The 14300-nt window shown below is 39.6% G+C and overlaps 1 protein-coding gene across 5 annotated transcripts in view; it reads right to left on the bottom strand.

Moving 5' to 3' along the window:
- LOC117264158 (ras/Rap GTPase-activating protein SynGAP-like) overlaps positions 1-14300 on the bottom strand; it is a 59418-nt gene that overhangs the window by 19986 nt on the left and 25132 nt on the right. For 3 of the 5 annotated variants that reach the window (XM_078175534.1, XM_078175531.1, XM_078175533.1), the window contains 9 exons: positions 10935-11088; positions 10338-10436; positions 9966-10226; positions 9521-9856; positions 9244-9388; positions 7485-7629; positions 5991-6227; positions 2806-3007; positions 1852-2042 (listed from right to left, as the gene is read on the bottom strand). In XM_078175534.1, coding sequence (XP_078031660.1) covers positions 1852-2042; positions 2806-3007; positions 5991-6227; positions 7485-7629; positions 9244-9388; positions 9521-9856; positions 9966-10226; positions 10338-10436; positions 10935-11088 — 1770 coding nt within the window. The remainder of the gene's footprint in view (positions 1-1851; positions 2043-2805; positions 3008-5990; positions 6228-7484; positions 7630-9243; positions 9389-9520; positions 9857-9965; positions 10227-10337; positions 10437-10934; positions 11089-14300) is intronic. The other 2 variants (XM_078175535.1, XM_078175532.1) reach the window with 1 other exon arrangement.

Raw genomic sequence — 14300 nt, 5'->3', positions numbered from 1 at the left:
AATCGCTGTGAAAAGTTTTTCAACACTGTCTTGTAGATGCTTCTTTTTTGTATTATCCCATTTAATTTTAAACAATGCGTTCTGTATGGAGAGAAATAAAAGTGTATGTGAGGAATATCTCCTTGCAAATCCCTCATCATTTCCTGCATGGCATTGTAAGCTGTGAGCACTTTGATTAAAGAGTGACTTTTTTTAGAATCACTTTCACAGGCCTATGTGTGAATGTGTTTTTCCTCATTTCCCAATTATCTTATGCAACACCTTGTAGGGGTCCTGACCCGAGGACACTGGGATACCCATGTCCCACCTACTGTTTGCTTTACATATTGTATGGTTGGAAAATATACTCAAGGAAACTTGGCTTGTTATTTTTGTAAAGCTGTAAATTAAAGTTCAAGCTAAATTAAAAAAAATATATACATACATATATATATATATATATATGTATATATATATATGTATACACACACAAATTGGTTGGTCTGGTAGCCGAGCATGAACTGGAAAAATATGGAGAAATAACAAGGTGAACATATGCAGAGTTTATCCCTGTGTGCAAAAATCTGAGGCTTCCAACCTTTTTAAATACTTTGTTTCCAATATTTTTTATATTTTGGCGACATCCTGACATCACCTTGTGACACGTTTCTTTATTTGGTCATCTGCATCAAGCGTACTACTCCAATTGTTTACATTACGTAGCCTACTCTGCTACATAAAGCGTCAGGGAAACGTGTAATCTTTGTTGCAGATGTTGTTTATTTGCCCCTGATTTTGGATCATATTCCTGCTGGAACATGTCCAGTTGGTAATTTTCTGGTTTAGAAGCTTTTACTGGTGTTTTTTTCTCCATGGTATAAAGTGTCATAGTCTTTCCCTGGCTGCAATGATGCTGCAGAGATACAGAAGATGCAGAAATGTTGACCACTCAGGGCATAGACAGTATGAGAAATATAAAGTGTTGATCATTTGTACTCACAGTGGAGAGTTTTTGATCCAATGCAGCTGTCTTTAAGATTTTACTGTGTGCAAGAACTACACAAGTGTTATTATGCAGTGTGGAGTTCCATTACGCAACAATTATTCAGTGAGGAGAAGACATGACCTCCATCCTGTCACTCACACGTAGGCTGATACCTCTGCAGTCAGAGCTACGAGGAGTGGCAGGTGTGTCTCCCCTTGTGTTGTTTTGAATTTCCAGACGTTTGAGCTCTGTCCTCTCACGCCTGCCTGCAGCACACTCAAGTCATTCTCATTCAGTTACATATTTACTGCTACAGAATGGGCTAGCGCTCGGTATAGTTAACACAAAATATCTGCAGTGGAGCCCTCTGATATTACCGCTGTTTTTCCTTGTACTTAAAGAGTTCTTATTTAAACAGTTATGCCGTAATGAGAGCAACCATCTCTTGACAATAGCAGAATGCCGACACGAATTAAAAACACAGTCTGGGAACAGATGGTGCTGGCAATTACTGATTGATAAACTGCTTTAAAAGCCTGAAGAGGTGCATTAGCATTAGCATTATGGGCTCTTAGAAATATGCCAGTGTTTTGTTTGGAGCTAATTTATCTTCATTTATTGCGTATTCTTGGCCTTTTTATGTGCTGCTGTTAATTACACACATGTGAAACTGTAATTCCACTGTTTATGTGCAGTAGGTGCATATTTGCAATTGTGACCATTCACATTGTCTTGATTAAGTCACAGCAGGGATCAATTCTCTGTTCAGATGCAAAAGCAGCATTTGCCATTACCCATCTTGGCACACAGTTCATGACAGCAGCGCACTCTTTGAGGTGTGGAAGCGATAACAAAAATACATAACAAAGGAAACCATGAGAGGATACCTGTTTAAGTCGCGCATCATAAGGCTTTGGAAGTCAGAGGACATGAGACGATTGAAAGATGGCCGCGAGAAGAGTCTGTCCTTCGGTCGGTCAGGCTGGTGATTTGTAGGCATGTGGAGCTGCGGGTTCCTCAAGGCGACGCTGATATCATTCAGCAGCCGTGGTAGGGGTCCAAGTTTGAGAATAGCATCCTGCAGCATGGAGAGGTTTTTCAGAATTAAAAAAAAAATCCAAAGTTCACATGAATTATACCAGGAGTTCCCAACCTTTTAATTATGTTGTAGCTATCCAGACAACTACAAAGAGGCCAAGATGATGACCGATTACCTCATGCACTGATGACCTACTTCAGTTCAAAGTCATTATCCTGCTAACACATGCATTATACATATTTAATTTTGGGAATAAAGCAAGCTTGGTACTCAGTTTCGGCAGATATCCTTATTAAAGGTGTCTGAATCTGTATCAGGAGAGAGATTATTCAGTGTTTTATGCAGCCCTGTAGAAAATGTTCCACAGCCCAGTACTTGCCCGTGCCCCAGGGACGGGAAACCTCTGCTATGTACAATATGACTCACTTTTTCATTCACAAATTCAAATGTCATTCAGAAAAAGCAGAAAAAGTATTTTATGAAACACCGAGTGCAGCAATTAAAAAGCACATAACGTTTAGGCAATTCAGGGCGGAGCATAAATATTTAGAACTTTCATTATGTTAGGACTACAGCACAATTTCAATAAATTAACAGAACAAGCACCAGAGTTAAATATTAAAGGACTAATTCCACCTCAGTTTTAATGGAGTTCAAATAATATTCATGTGTCTATGTCTGATAGATAGAAAACTGCAGAGCCTCATTTTCCAGCTCTCCCCTCTCTCTCTACATTCTTCAGTTAGAGAAAGAGATCATATTAGATGTTTCATTTCATGTTCCAGCAAGTTATTCCACCTACCTTGCTAAGCTGGCCCATGACTTCCCACAGTAAGCTGTGGAGCATGGACAATTCTCTGCCAAGGTCAATGTAGCCCTCAAACCCTCCGGCGTTTCCTCCAGCGTCCATGTTGGAAATCTCATAGAGGAACTGCTGCATGGAGCCCCACTCCATCTCCAGGAACTCATTCATGAAATACATGTATTCCTCCTTAGGTCCGAATCTGCAGAGACGATAATGACAGGATATGTGATGGCGGAGAAGACGATGGAAACTGTACAGTGTGACGAGGAAGTGGAAGGAGCTACTGTTTAATGTTCTGGTGTGTGTAGGAGTTGAGTTAATAAAATCTCATATAGAAAGGCAGAGTCCCTCAAAATGTGTACAGCAGTTGATATCGAGAGACGTTTTGATCCTGTTTGAATTGTGACATTTAAAAGATAAATTTAAATGAAAGTCAGTGTGTCGTAAAAGTGTTTAGTGTTTAGATGTCATAACTTTCTCTCTCGCTGGAGCTACGATGCCTCTGTGTTTGGAATCAGAGTGTACTCACACAAGCAAAAGGTGTTGCTCGTTCTTTCACTTACTGACTGATAAAAAGACCAGGGGCCGTATTCACAAAGCTTCCTTGTGCTAAGAGTTGCTCCTAGTGACAAAATTCGAAGAAAATCTTGTGACATTTTCTTAGAATTTCCCCTTAAAGTTAAGACTAGATCCTTGTTAAGATAAAAGTTATTCACAAAGTGTCTTAACCCTAAAAGAGCTCTTAAGGTGAAAAACTGTTAGGAGTAGAGAGGAGGACTTTTAAGAGGGTTAAGTGTTTCTTAAGCAGAGGAGAAAATGGTGGAAACATAAAGAGGTCGGAGAAATATTCTCCAAATACAGGATGACAATTTATGTAAATAAAATGCTACAGATTAGATGGTGCAAGGGTAATATGTGTGATCGATCTCATTTCCCACCCTACACAATATTGCTATAACTCCAAAACTAAAATGACTGCAACACTGAGATATTTGAAAAACCTTCCATCAGCAGAGCGATCACACAAACAGAAACACTTTCACAGTCAGCAGTTCATGTCATTTCCACTGGGTGTCCACACCTTGCAGTCTTACAAAAGGGCGTGTTTGTGACAACCAATCACATCTGTTAAAAGCAAGCATCATACCTAACAAAGGGGGCCAACCACACCTCCTCATTAAGATAAAAGTTTCTGTCCCCAGAGTTGCTCTTAGAACTTTCCTACATCACTCCTAAACTATGACTCCTTAGTTAGGAGCTCTCTGAGAGTGTAATAGGGCTGCAACGATTAGTCGACTAATCAACTATTAAAATAATCGGTGACTCTTTTAGTAGTCGACTAATCGGTTGGAGTCATTTTTCATAGAAAAGTACTATAAAAGTACCCCAAAATACTCTTATTGCAGCTTCTTACATTCAGATATTGGCAGCTTTACACACTCTCCCATGACGGTGAACTAAAACACGACATTAGATGACATAGTTTTTAGGGTTTTGGAGAGACAGACCAACATTTTTCAACATTTTAACACATTTTTCGATAAAATGATTGGTCGACTAATAGAAGAAATAATTGTCAGGTTAGTCGACAATGATAATAATCGTTAGTTGCAGCCCTAGAGTGTAAGATGACGTTATATTTGTGTTAAGGTAAAGGCGATGTTGATGTTGGTGATGTATAGTGTGCGAGACGAGAGATGCGCTTTCACACAAAACTAAATGGTTCTACCACAAACCTACAACCAACTATGACTTCCCTGTGTTGCAAAGTTATCTTTATCTTTTAAATTCATAAATATCTTATGTGTAATTCATGGCACAATACAAACTAGAAAATTATTTGTTGCCTATGGTACAAATTTTTACCCAAATAAGGTCTCATGGGGGACACAGGTACAGGAGGGACTTCGCCTTTCTAATTAAAAAAGGCAGATGAACTGTGATTGCCTTTTCTGTTGTTGTTCCACACTTTTGTTGTGAGTAAACATTGAGGATGTTCATAAACACACTATGAGTCACTCTTGGTTCTGATCGTACTGGAGACACAATACTTTACAGAGAACACTGACGATCAATATCTTTTAAAAGAAATTGTCATTAACTTGCACGTACAAACACGACAGAGGCTGAACCTGGAAAACACGAGTCACATGTTTTTATGCTGCAATATCCTGGTTTTCATACCCAGGTTTCTGAAAGATGTTCAAACAAATAACCAAGAAACTCCATTAAAATAAAAATAAAAAATAGTGCATGTGTAAACACACCTCACTGTGAAAGTCATAACTCGAGGAAATGGGGTTGACTCATCATCACATGAAGTATACAGTTTGGTCAAGAAGGGAGAGAAATACAGGGAAGATGTCTCTTTTCAAGGTTTTTAGGCACTGTATGTTTTTCAATTAATCATTTTGTTTATAAGATGTCAGAAAATTGTGAAAACAGCCACAATAACTTCCCAAAGTCTGAGGGGATATCGTCAAATTACTTTTACCAGAAGTCCAACACCCAAACATATTTAATTTACAATGATTTAAAACAGAGAAACAAATCCTCATTGGAGAAGCTGGAAACTTTAGATAAGATAATGATGACATAAGTTATGTTACTGCCAAACGTATAACATGTTGAGCATTTGCATCCAGTGTTTCTGAATTGTAAAGTCTATTAAATTACCACCAAGCTTTTGATGTCTTGGGGCGTTGGTGACTTAGTGGTAGAGCAGGCGCCCCATGTACAAGGCTGTTGCCGCAGCGGCCTGGGTTCGAATCCAGCTTGTGGCCCTTTGCTGCATGTCATCCCCTCTCTCTCTCCCCCTTTCACACTTACCTGTCCTGTCCATTAAAGGCAAAATGGCCAAAAAAATATCTTAAAAAAAAAAAAGCTTTTGATGTCTTAATTATACAATGGGAGCACATTTAAGCCACATTTAATATTCAGACAAATGTCAGTAAGGGGCACAGGGTGAAAGTATGAAATGTGTCGCAGCTGAAAGCCTTGGAGCTCACCGTGGGTGAGTAACACTTGATACCCTCACAGCCAAAACTGCAAGACTCTATTTCTGTGATGTTACTCCGTGACGTGCATCCCACCTCGCACACGCATCAATGTCTAACAAATCTAAAAATAAACTGAATCAAATTAATGTTGGTATAAGAGGAAAGACGATGACAGGGACTCACTTGCTGAAGCTGGCCAGGTTCTGCATCACCTTAGCTATGAGCGTGAGTGTGCGGGACGTGCGCTCAGCAGGGTACTCCTGCATTAGGTTGAACAGGGAGGGGGACATGATGGCCGGGCACATGAAGCGAAGAAACAAGGAGGAGCTGATGAGGCTGTCGGCGAGATCCTCTCTTCCACGCTCAGCACATCTTGCTCTCCACGAGGCGAAAACTTCCTTCAGCTCCCGAGGAAATATGCTGAAACAAGAGCATGATTTTATTACCCCACTGTCAAGGAGAAAGGCAAGATCAAATCCAGCAGCTTATCCAAAGCCCTCAGGAATTCAGCAAGGTCAGGAGACTAAAATATACGGAAAATTACTGGATCATACCCTGCTCAGGATGGAGAATTTGTTTATGAAACCACTTTTCAAATAGCCTTACATGTTGTTGATGATTATATCACTGAGGATAAAAACACATCTGAACTGTTAATGATCATGTTAAATTCGGTTATGTCTGTTTTGTGTCATTGTGTCAGAGTTTTCATATAGAAAGCTTTTATATTGTTTTTACTATGGAGACAAATAGCAGGCAAATATTTTATCAACTGATAAGAAAATAAATTGTAACTGTAAAGCTTAAATTTAAAACGGAAAGCTCGATCTTAAACCCTAAAAAAACATGGCAATGCAACCAAAATATAAATAAAATTTTTTCTGTATTTCAAATCATTTTAAAAATTAATTTAGAATCTTTTCCCCCAGATTATATAACTGTTTTAATAAAAAATGTTCATAGTTTCAAAACTTCCATTTTTCAGCTGGCTTTTGTCTCTCTGCTGTGGAGGGGTGGGGTCAGCAGAGAAGGTTGTGACCTTGCTCAATCGTGCTGCCTTCAGGAAATGTGGGGATTGGGAAAGCTGAGACTCTGAATTTTCTAAACACCAAGAGAAATGCTGCAGGAAATAGTCCGAAAACCCAGACATGAGTTAGCATCTTTGTACTCCCACTTCCCCTCATCTACAATTCACTAGGTTTTCATGTAATGGGTCTTTGGTTAGACACCTGATATAAGGTCTTTAACATTTTGTTCTCCGACATAAAGTACGTCAGTGAATACCCCACTCATAAATTTGGAAGATTTTACTTAAAAAAGGCAGTAGCTAACAAGTGGCTCAACGGGACTTCAGAGATTCTAGGGGATATTAGCTCCACAATGCCAAACACAACACTTTTTACTCCTGGTGATTGCATTTAAACTTTCAAAAGCATAACAGTGGTGTTCGTTTGTGAACATTATTTTGCTGAACAAAATGTTTATGTATCATGAACTTGGCCAACAAAAAAACATCATCCCCGCAGCACTCTGTTTAAGTATATGGTGTGGACCAAAATGGACACCAGACAGAGATAGCTGCGGGATGTTTTAGACCCACATGGCACCAATCAATACGACTACAGAACAGATACATGTATACTGTTTTCTGAGGGGTATAAATGGGAATAAACTAACCAGAGGGAGTTGATGATCTTGCAGAGCAACAGCTCACAACACATTCGAAGGTTGGCTTGATGGTCGGCAAGGACAGACGGTGGGACACGCATGGGATCCACCTCACAGTTCTCCTCAGACTCATATAAGGCTCGAATGAAGTCACCTGCAAGATGGAGAACACACAATCGCAATATTACCCGATATGCATATTTGATATTGATTTTCTTGATTTGTTAACGAGTGACTCTCTCTTACAGCCAGAAACCAGAGAAGTAAGTCTCAAACTTGTGATGTCATCAAGTGTAAAGTCTGAAGCTGCTGTATAGACAAAATGTCCCACTCAGTTGTAAGACAGAAAATGTTCGCATACACTCAGATCACTCCCGTGGGTGCTCTCAGTGGCACCTATAACATCTTTCCCAATTCACTGTCTATGGAGCAGCTCCAGACTTACTACATGATGACAGCACAAATTTGAGTTCTAGCACTCTAGTTTTTGGGTGTGAAAGAAATGTATCAATATTCTTGGATTGTTTTAGACCATAGGAATAATATGTAAGAATTTTAGTATGGGTGTAGTTCCTCTCAAAGGGTCCAGTGTGTAGGATTTAGTGGGATATATTGGCAAAACTGGAATATAATAAGTATGTTTTCTGAAGTGTATAATCACTTTAAAATATGAATTGTTGTGTTGTCGTTATCTTAGAATGAGCTGTTAATATCTACATAGGGAGCCCGTCCTTGTCTACAGGGATTGCCATGTCGCACCGCCATATTTCTACAGTAGCCCAGAACAGACAAACCACACACTGGCTGCTTTATTCTGTGTTTTTACCAGTTCAAATCACCTAGTTTGTTTTGGAGAGGAAGAGACTTATGTAGATAATTCGGCTCTTGGTAAAAACTTGAACGTCTTAAGTCATCAGAGAAAAAAAGGTGAGCACAGATTAGCAGGTGCTAGGTTAGCAGCCCGTCTCCTATACGCCAAACAGCGTAGGAAAAACACTGATTTTTAACATGAAATTGTTTTATTCAGTGTTTCTACCAGTGTCAATCACCTGGTCTGCTCATTTTGGAGAGGAGGAGACCTCTGTGAATACTTCAGCCCCTGGTAAAAATCTCCTGAACAAATAACACTGGAGGAATTCTAACTATCCTCACTGCTTTTTCCTCACTTCCTCTGTAATAAAATGAAAATATGTCACTAAAGTACTGTGTAAAATGATTATGAAATATGTTAAGATGAGCTAAAATGTGAATGATCGATTCATTAAAGAATGTCTGTTTGGAGGAAGTTAATATTAAAACTTAAAAATATATAAATTTAAAATCTATAGCACTTGTAATAAATGAGATAAAACAAAATTTCTGGTATGCCTTCCTTTGGGACTACAGATACTGGATTGTGTGATCCAACTATTCTCATGATTTTTCTCTCACTGTATGAGAGAATAAAAGAAGAAATTAGCATTTGATGTTGGGACACTGAAATTAAAGCACAACTCCTGTTTATTGATTTGACATTTAGACAGGTCTTCTTATGACTAGTGTTTCTAAAATGCTGCTACAACAATAAAAACAAGTCATTTGTGAAAATGTCACAAATGTTTCACAAAGCAGATCAAACAATCTCAACATTAAACAATGTTGCAGTCTTTTTTTTTTTGGCTAAATGACAGATGTTCATGCTGGAATTTAGCCAAGTCGGACACAGCTTCAAATACATCTGATTACACACACAGTGACGTACAGTTGGGTTGATCTACAGCAGCCTCACCTATAGCATCCTTGAGGTATCTGTGACCTATCAGTTTGAGGTACTCTTCCACAGCCTTTGTAGCTAGCGTGTTCTCACGAAAGATCAAGTGCTCACGGTCCATGAACCGATCCACCTCACACATCGCCATGTCAGACAGGAACTCCTGAGAAGAGTTTATATTTAGAGTTCAATGGAGGGTGCGCAAAGGAAAGCAATGAACCAAACCTATAGATCGTACAGCAACAATATATGAAAAAACAACATGCAACCAGGCTACATTTTGCCCTCTGTTTACCTTTGTCTTCCCTGTGCTTTGCAGGATGTGCACCAGAGCGAACGCCACCTCCTCTTTGCTTTTCACACTCAACAGAGGCTCCAGAACTGCACACAGTGTTCGGTAGTTGTTGGTGATGTACTCAGCAAACTCCTTGTACAGCTCCATCGGGAGGATGTTCATTGTCTGGTAGCGAGACTTAACACGTAGCGAGGCGTTGATCACTTTGGCACTTCCAACACCACCGCTTTTGGCCAAGACACTGGACTGTATCACCGGGTACCACTGCTCCACAAACTGCCGGCCCGTGATGCTGGAGATGGGGATGCTGACAAGGCCAAGATATGTGCTTTTCTCCTAGAATACCAAGAAAAACATTATTTCTTTTTTTTTTTAAATATTTAAAGCACAATAAAATGTTTGTTTTTTTACCCTGAACTTTTCTTATCGATACAGAAGACATTACCTTGCGTCTTTTTTTATCAGTTTCCTTGTAGAGGTGCAAACGAAGGCTACGGATGGTAGGCAAATTGTTAAATTCAAAATGCTCGCCCCAGAAGACGGTGTCAGTCCGGGGTTTGCTGGTGGTGCGTGCGTACAGCATGTCATCCAGACACAGCTCACAATAGTAGCGTTTCTTAGCCGGAAGGTCTCGAGCTTCGATGATCCACAACTTGAGCACATTGTCCACCCGTCTGCTGTTGTCCTGGAAGTGGAACAAGGAGTTCTGTTACTGCATTATAACAGTCCTTATTCACATCTGTCCGTCATTTTACAACCTGGATCTTGTCATTCTGAGTTGCTGGAATTTATAACTTGAAAAATCTATTGTATCTACCTTGTTAGGTTTGACCGCTCGTTGCAGATTTTCAATCCACTTGTCCCTTTCTGAAGCTGAACGACAGGCAAAACATTTTGTCCCTGAATTGGTGGTTACCTGCAGACAAAATATTCATTATGATAAAATATTTCTTATATGGCTGCAGGAAACAATTATTTTCGCTATCAATTAACCTGTTGATTGTTTTTTGTGATTAATTGGTTATAGAATGTGGTATAGACTACGTAACAAATCATGAAATTGCTTGTTTTGTCCATAACTCGAAGGTAAGGGGGGAAACAGAAAATTCTCACATTTGATAAGCTGCAACCAGAAAAGTTCTTGATATAAAAGACATTATTTGATTCAAAAGTTTTGTAATCAAAAATTAAAATTCCTAATTTATCATATGTCTCATTATTTGTATTTAAAGCAAAACACTGCATGGATCTAAGGTGAGAAGCGGCTTTATAGTGGCACCTGATTTGATATCACTACATACAAACATTTTTTTTAAATTCAATTATTTTGGTTGTCTAAAGAAATCTACAATTAGTTTAAAGTCCATTAGAAGGCAGGTACAGCCAGGGATGATGAAGTGATTATACAACACACCTCAAAGCAGTACTCTTGTCCTAAAATGCTAGAGTGGACAGGTTTGATTATGGCATCTTCGTCCAAAACTAGGTCCAAAGCCTCCGCAGCACTGCTAGGAGAAAGTAGGGATTCATGGGAGTGGGATTCTTTGAAGCTCTGCATCAAGCGTGTCCTGGTGAGAGAAAAATTCAGAAGTCATGTTATATCATAATCATATGATACCATACATTTGGTCTTTAGATAAACAATCCGGAAAGGTTCTGATAAAAATGAGTCACCGCAGCTCAAAAATCCTCACTCCTGCAACGTCAGTGTGAATTGTGAGATCTGATCCTTTTATAATGAGTTTATGGAAAACTTAAGACTGCCAGATTTTCAGCTCTGGTGTTTGCAGTTTGGTCTGTTGACTCGACTTATCTGAGTCATGCTGCATGTTAGGGAAATGGGCCCACAGTGTCTCTGTTGGCGGTGTTGTCTGGGAAAGCAATTCTTTAAATTTCCCTACAAATGCACAAGAATATAAACATGCAGATGCAAATGTAATGTTGCCTGTTGTGAAAACGGGAATAAATGTAAACTGTTCGGTGGCTTGTCTGCAGAAATACTGAGCAGTTATAAAAAGCCCTTTAGCAGAGGGCAGCTCTATCGGGAGAAAGAAAAGTGGTGGTGGATAAGAAAGCAAAAAGGTGAGTCAAGGCTGTCTCTAAAGCCAAGTAAGGCCAGTGGGCAAAGTGAAAAAAATGTAGCAAGGAAAACACTTTGTTTTGAGAGATGGTGAGAAGACTGAAACCCCTCTCATCATGTTGTTGCACTAAGTGCCAGCAGGTGATTAGGTGAGCTTAGCATAAAAGAATTGAGTCACTCACATGAGGCATATGCCAAAAAAGTTTCTAGCTTCAAGGTTTACTTCTGCGGTATGCGGCTCACTGAATATGTGCTGTGGTGTTTCTCCTGCTGGCCCCGTCCTCGAGTTCCCGCTCGGCTCATAGACTTTTGCGTTGTGGCGATATCGCTAAATTTTTTTTCTCAGCTCGAGGAAAGTTTTATAAATATAAAACTTCCATTGATCAAAAATTCATAATAGAAAGAGTCATAACTGACCCTTGCATTTTGCATTGTCCTGTCAACAGTTGTACAGACATCTCTTTTTACAATGGTGGTCAATGGAGAAAATCATTTTTGGGTCACAGGGGATTTTCTCGCTGCAATACTGCAAATGGCCACTAGGAAAAATTGGAAGTAAGGCTGAATGGCTGTCCTTGGGGGCCTGTATATAACTGACAAATATGACAGTGGTATCAATCGTCTTATCCAACTCTCATAGAGAAAGTGTACAAGTAAAATGCTGAATTATTCCTTTAATATTTTCTGAAACTACCTTTGAAGAATACAAAATGTTAGAGCTAGTTTGCTGCATCATAGTTAAAGCAACAGTTAAACATTTTGGGAGATTTGCTCATTAACTTTCTGGCAGAGAGTTGGATCAGAAGATGATAGGCTGCCACTCTTGCATTTGTCCGCTACAATGAGCAGCCATTTAGCTTAGCTTAGCATAAAGACTAAAAAAGGCTAACCTGGGTCTGTCCAGAGGAAATACAATCTGCCCACCAGCACCACTAAAGCTAATTAACATGTTATACCTGATTTGTTCAATAGAAGCAAAAACCCTTGTTTAAAAATGTCAAGTTGTAATTTTACAGGTGTTTATGTCCTGGACTAGTTTTTGAACTTTAGTGACATTGGTAGGCGGATTTTGTTACCTTCGAAGCTAAGCTAACAGCTCTGGCTTCATATTTAGCAGACAAAAATGACAGTGGTATCAATCTTCGCATCTAATTTATATTGAGAAAGTGAATAAGCATATTTCCCCAAATGTTGAATTATTCCTTTAACATTTTCTGAAGCTATCTTGGAAGAATGAACTGAAAATGTGGAGTTTGTCTGCACTGAGAAGCTGGCGCGAGCATGCTGCATTATTAACGCTAGCTTTGAACACAGAGAAAAATTAAGGGCAAGAAAATCAGCAACTTTGAAGAAACACCTAATAATTATGCAGCAAATGAAGAGCCCTAATTTGAGGCCAGATTTATTGTTGGTCATAGGTGCAGTGAATCGTCTTGTTTGAGGAGCAGTGCCATCACAGAATGCAGTACATGAGAGATGCTGTGGTAAACCGACTTGGCAGCAGAGGCAGAGCAGCTGCATTGGAAAGCTAGAGTGTGAAGTTGGACGCTGAGGGTTTATAGCAAAGTCAACTTAACACTACAGAGTGAATTAAGCGTGTGTGGGCAGAACTCAAAGCAGGCTGTGAAGGCAGCTGTCTGAGGCAGCGGTGGGAGCTGGTGAGTGGCTGTGGTTAGAGGGGAAGGCACACTGACTGAGGCAGAAAGTCCCTTTAACCCCAACACCATTAAGCTACCACCACCACCTCTTTCAGGCTTATCTCCATGGAATACATTTCTAATAATCTAATTCATTTTAACATTTGAACTGGGCTTCTGCATTTCACTAAAAAGGATTTTTACATCTTGTCCTGAACAACACATTCCAAATCTCTGAGCATCGGACATCCACACCTGCACTGAAAATGTCTATTATGCATCTCCTGTGGCGGGAGGAAAGTGTACTGTCAGCGTTACATATTTTTACTTTCTGCCTATCCCTCGCTACATCTTTACATTTCCCATATGTGCGTCATGACTGAATTGTGTGGGAACTGCATAAAATTTTGGTCACAATGCAAGACCGAACCCCCTGGGATGTGACCTCAAGTCAGAATACAAAACTAGAAAAAGCTGGCGTGAGAGCCTCGAGAGCTGCAAGCTGCTCCATGACTGGAAACAGAAATCACATTGACATGATAAATGTAGGCATAATGTAATTTTAGCAATTTCACTTGAGTGTCCAACAGATCTTTGAAATTCAGATCTTTTACCAAAATAACAGTCTTGACAGTTTTATATAGTTTTCCTGTTGTGCACTGATGAAAAGAAACACCTGCACAAGCCACAAATTAATTTAAATAGATGAGGTTCAGACCCCACTCAGATCTCTGTCAGGTCAACATGTTTAAAGTCACCATATGCATATATAAACATAAAGTATATGTTTATACCAATAGGCTTATAGGCTTTATGATGACAGATGTAATTAACTAACCAACCCACCCACGGTGCCAGAAAAAGCTAAAACCATCTGTGAATGCATCACAAAAGGCAATGTCCTTCATTCTGCAGGGCTTTGCTTTTGTCACTGCGGCTGATAAGAAGCCACAGCTCGAGTGAAAGAGTTTCAGGTGGACTCCTCAGGGCACTGCCGGCAGTGCGGGATTTATTCACATTATGCTTCAGCCACACGTAGCCTTTAAAAACACCAAAGAGATTT

This window comes from Epinephelus lanceolatus, chromosome 16, assembly GCF_041903045.1.
Source record: "Epinephelus lanceolatus isolate andai-2023 chromosome 16, ASM4190304v1, whole genome shotgun sequence".
In the NCBI taxonomy this organism is placed as follows: domain Eukaryota; kingdom Metazoa; phylum Chordata; class Actinopteri; order Perciformes; family Serranidae; genus Epinephelus; species Epinephelus lanceolatus.
This window is presented reverse-complemented; position numbering and strand designations above follow the sequence as displayed.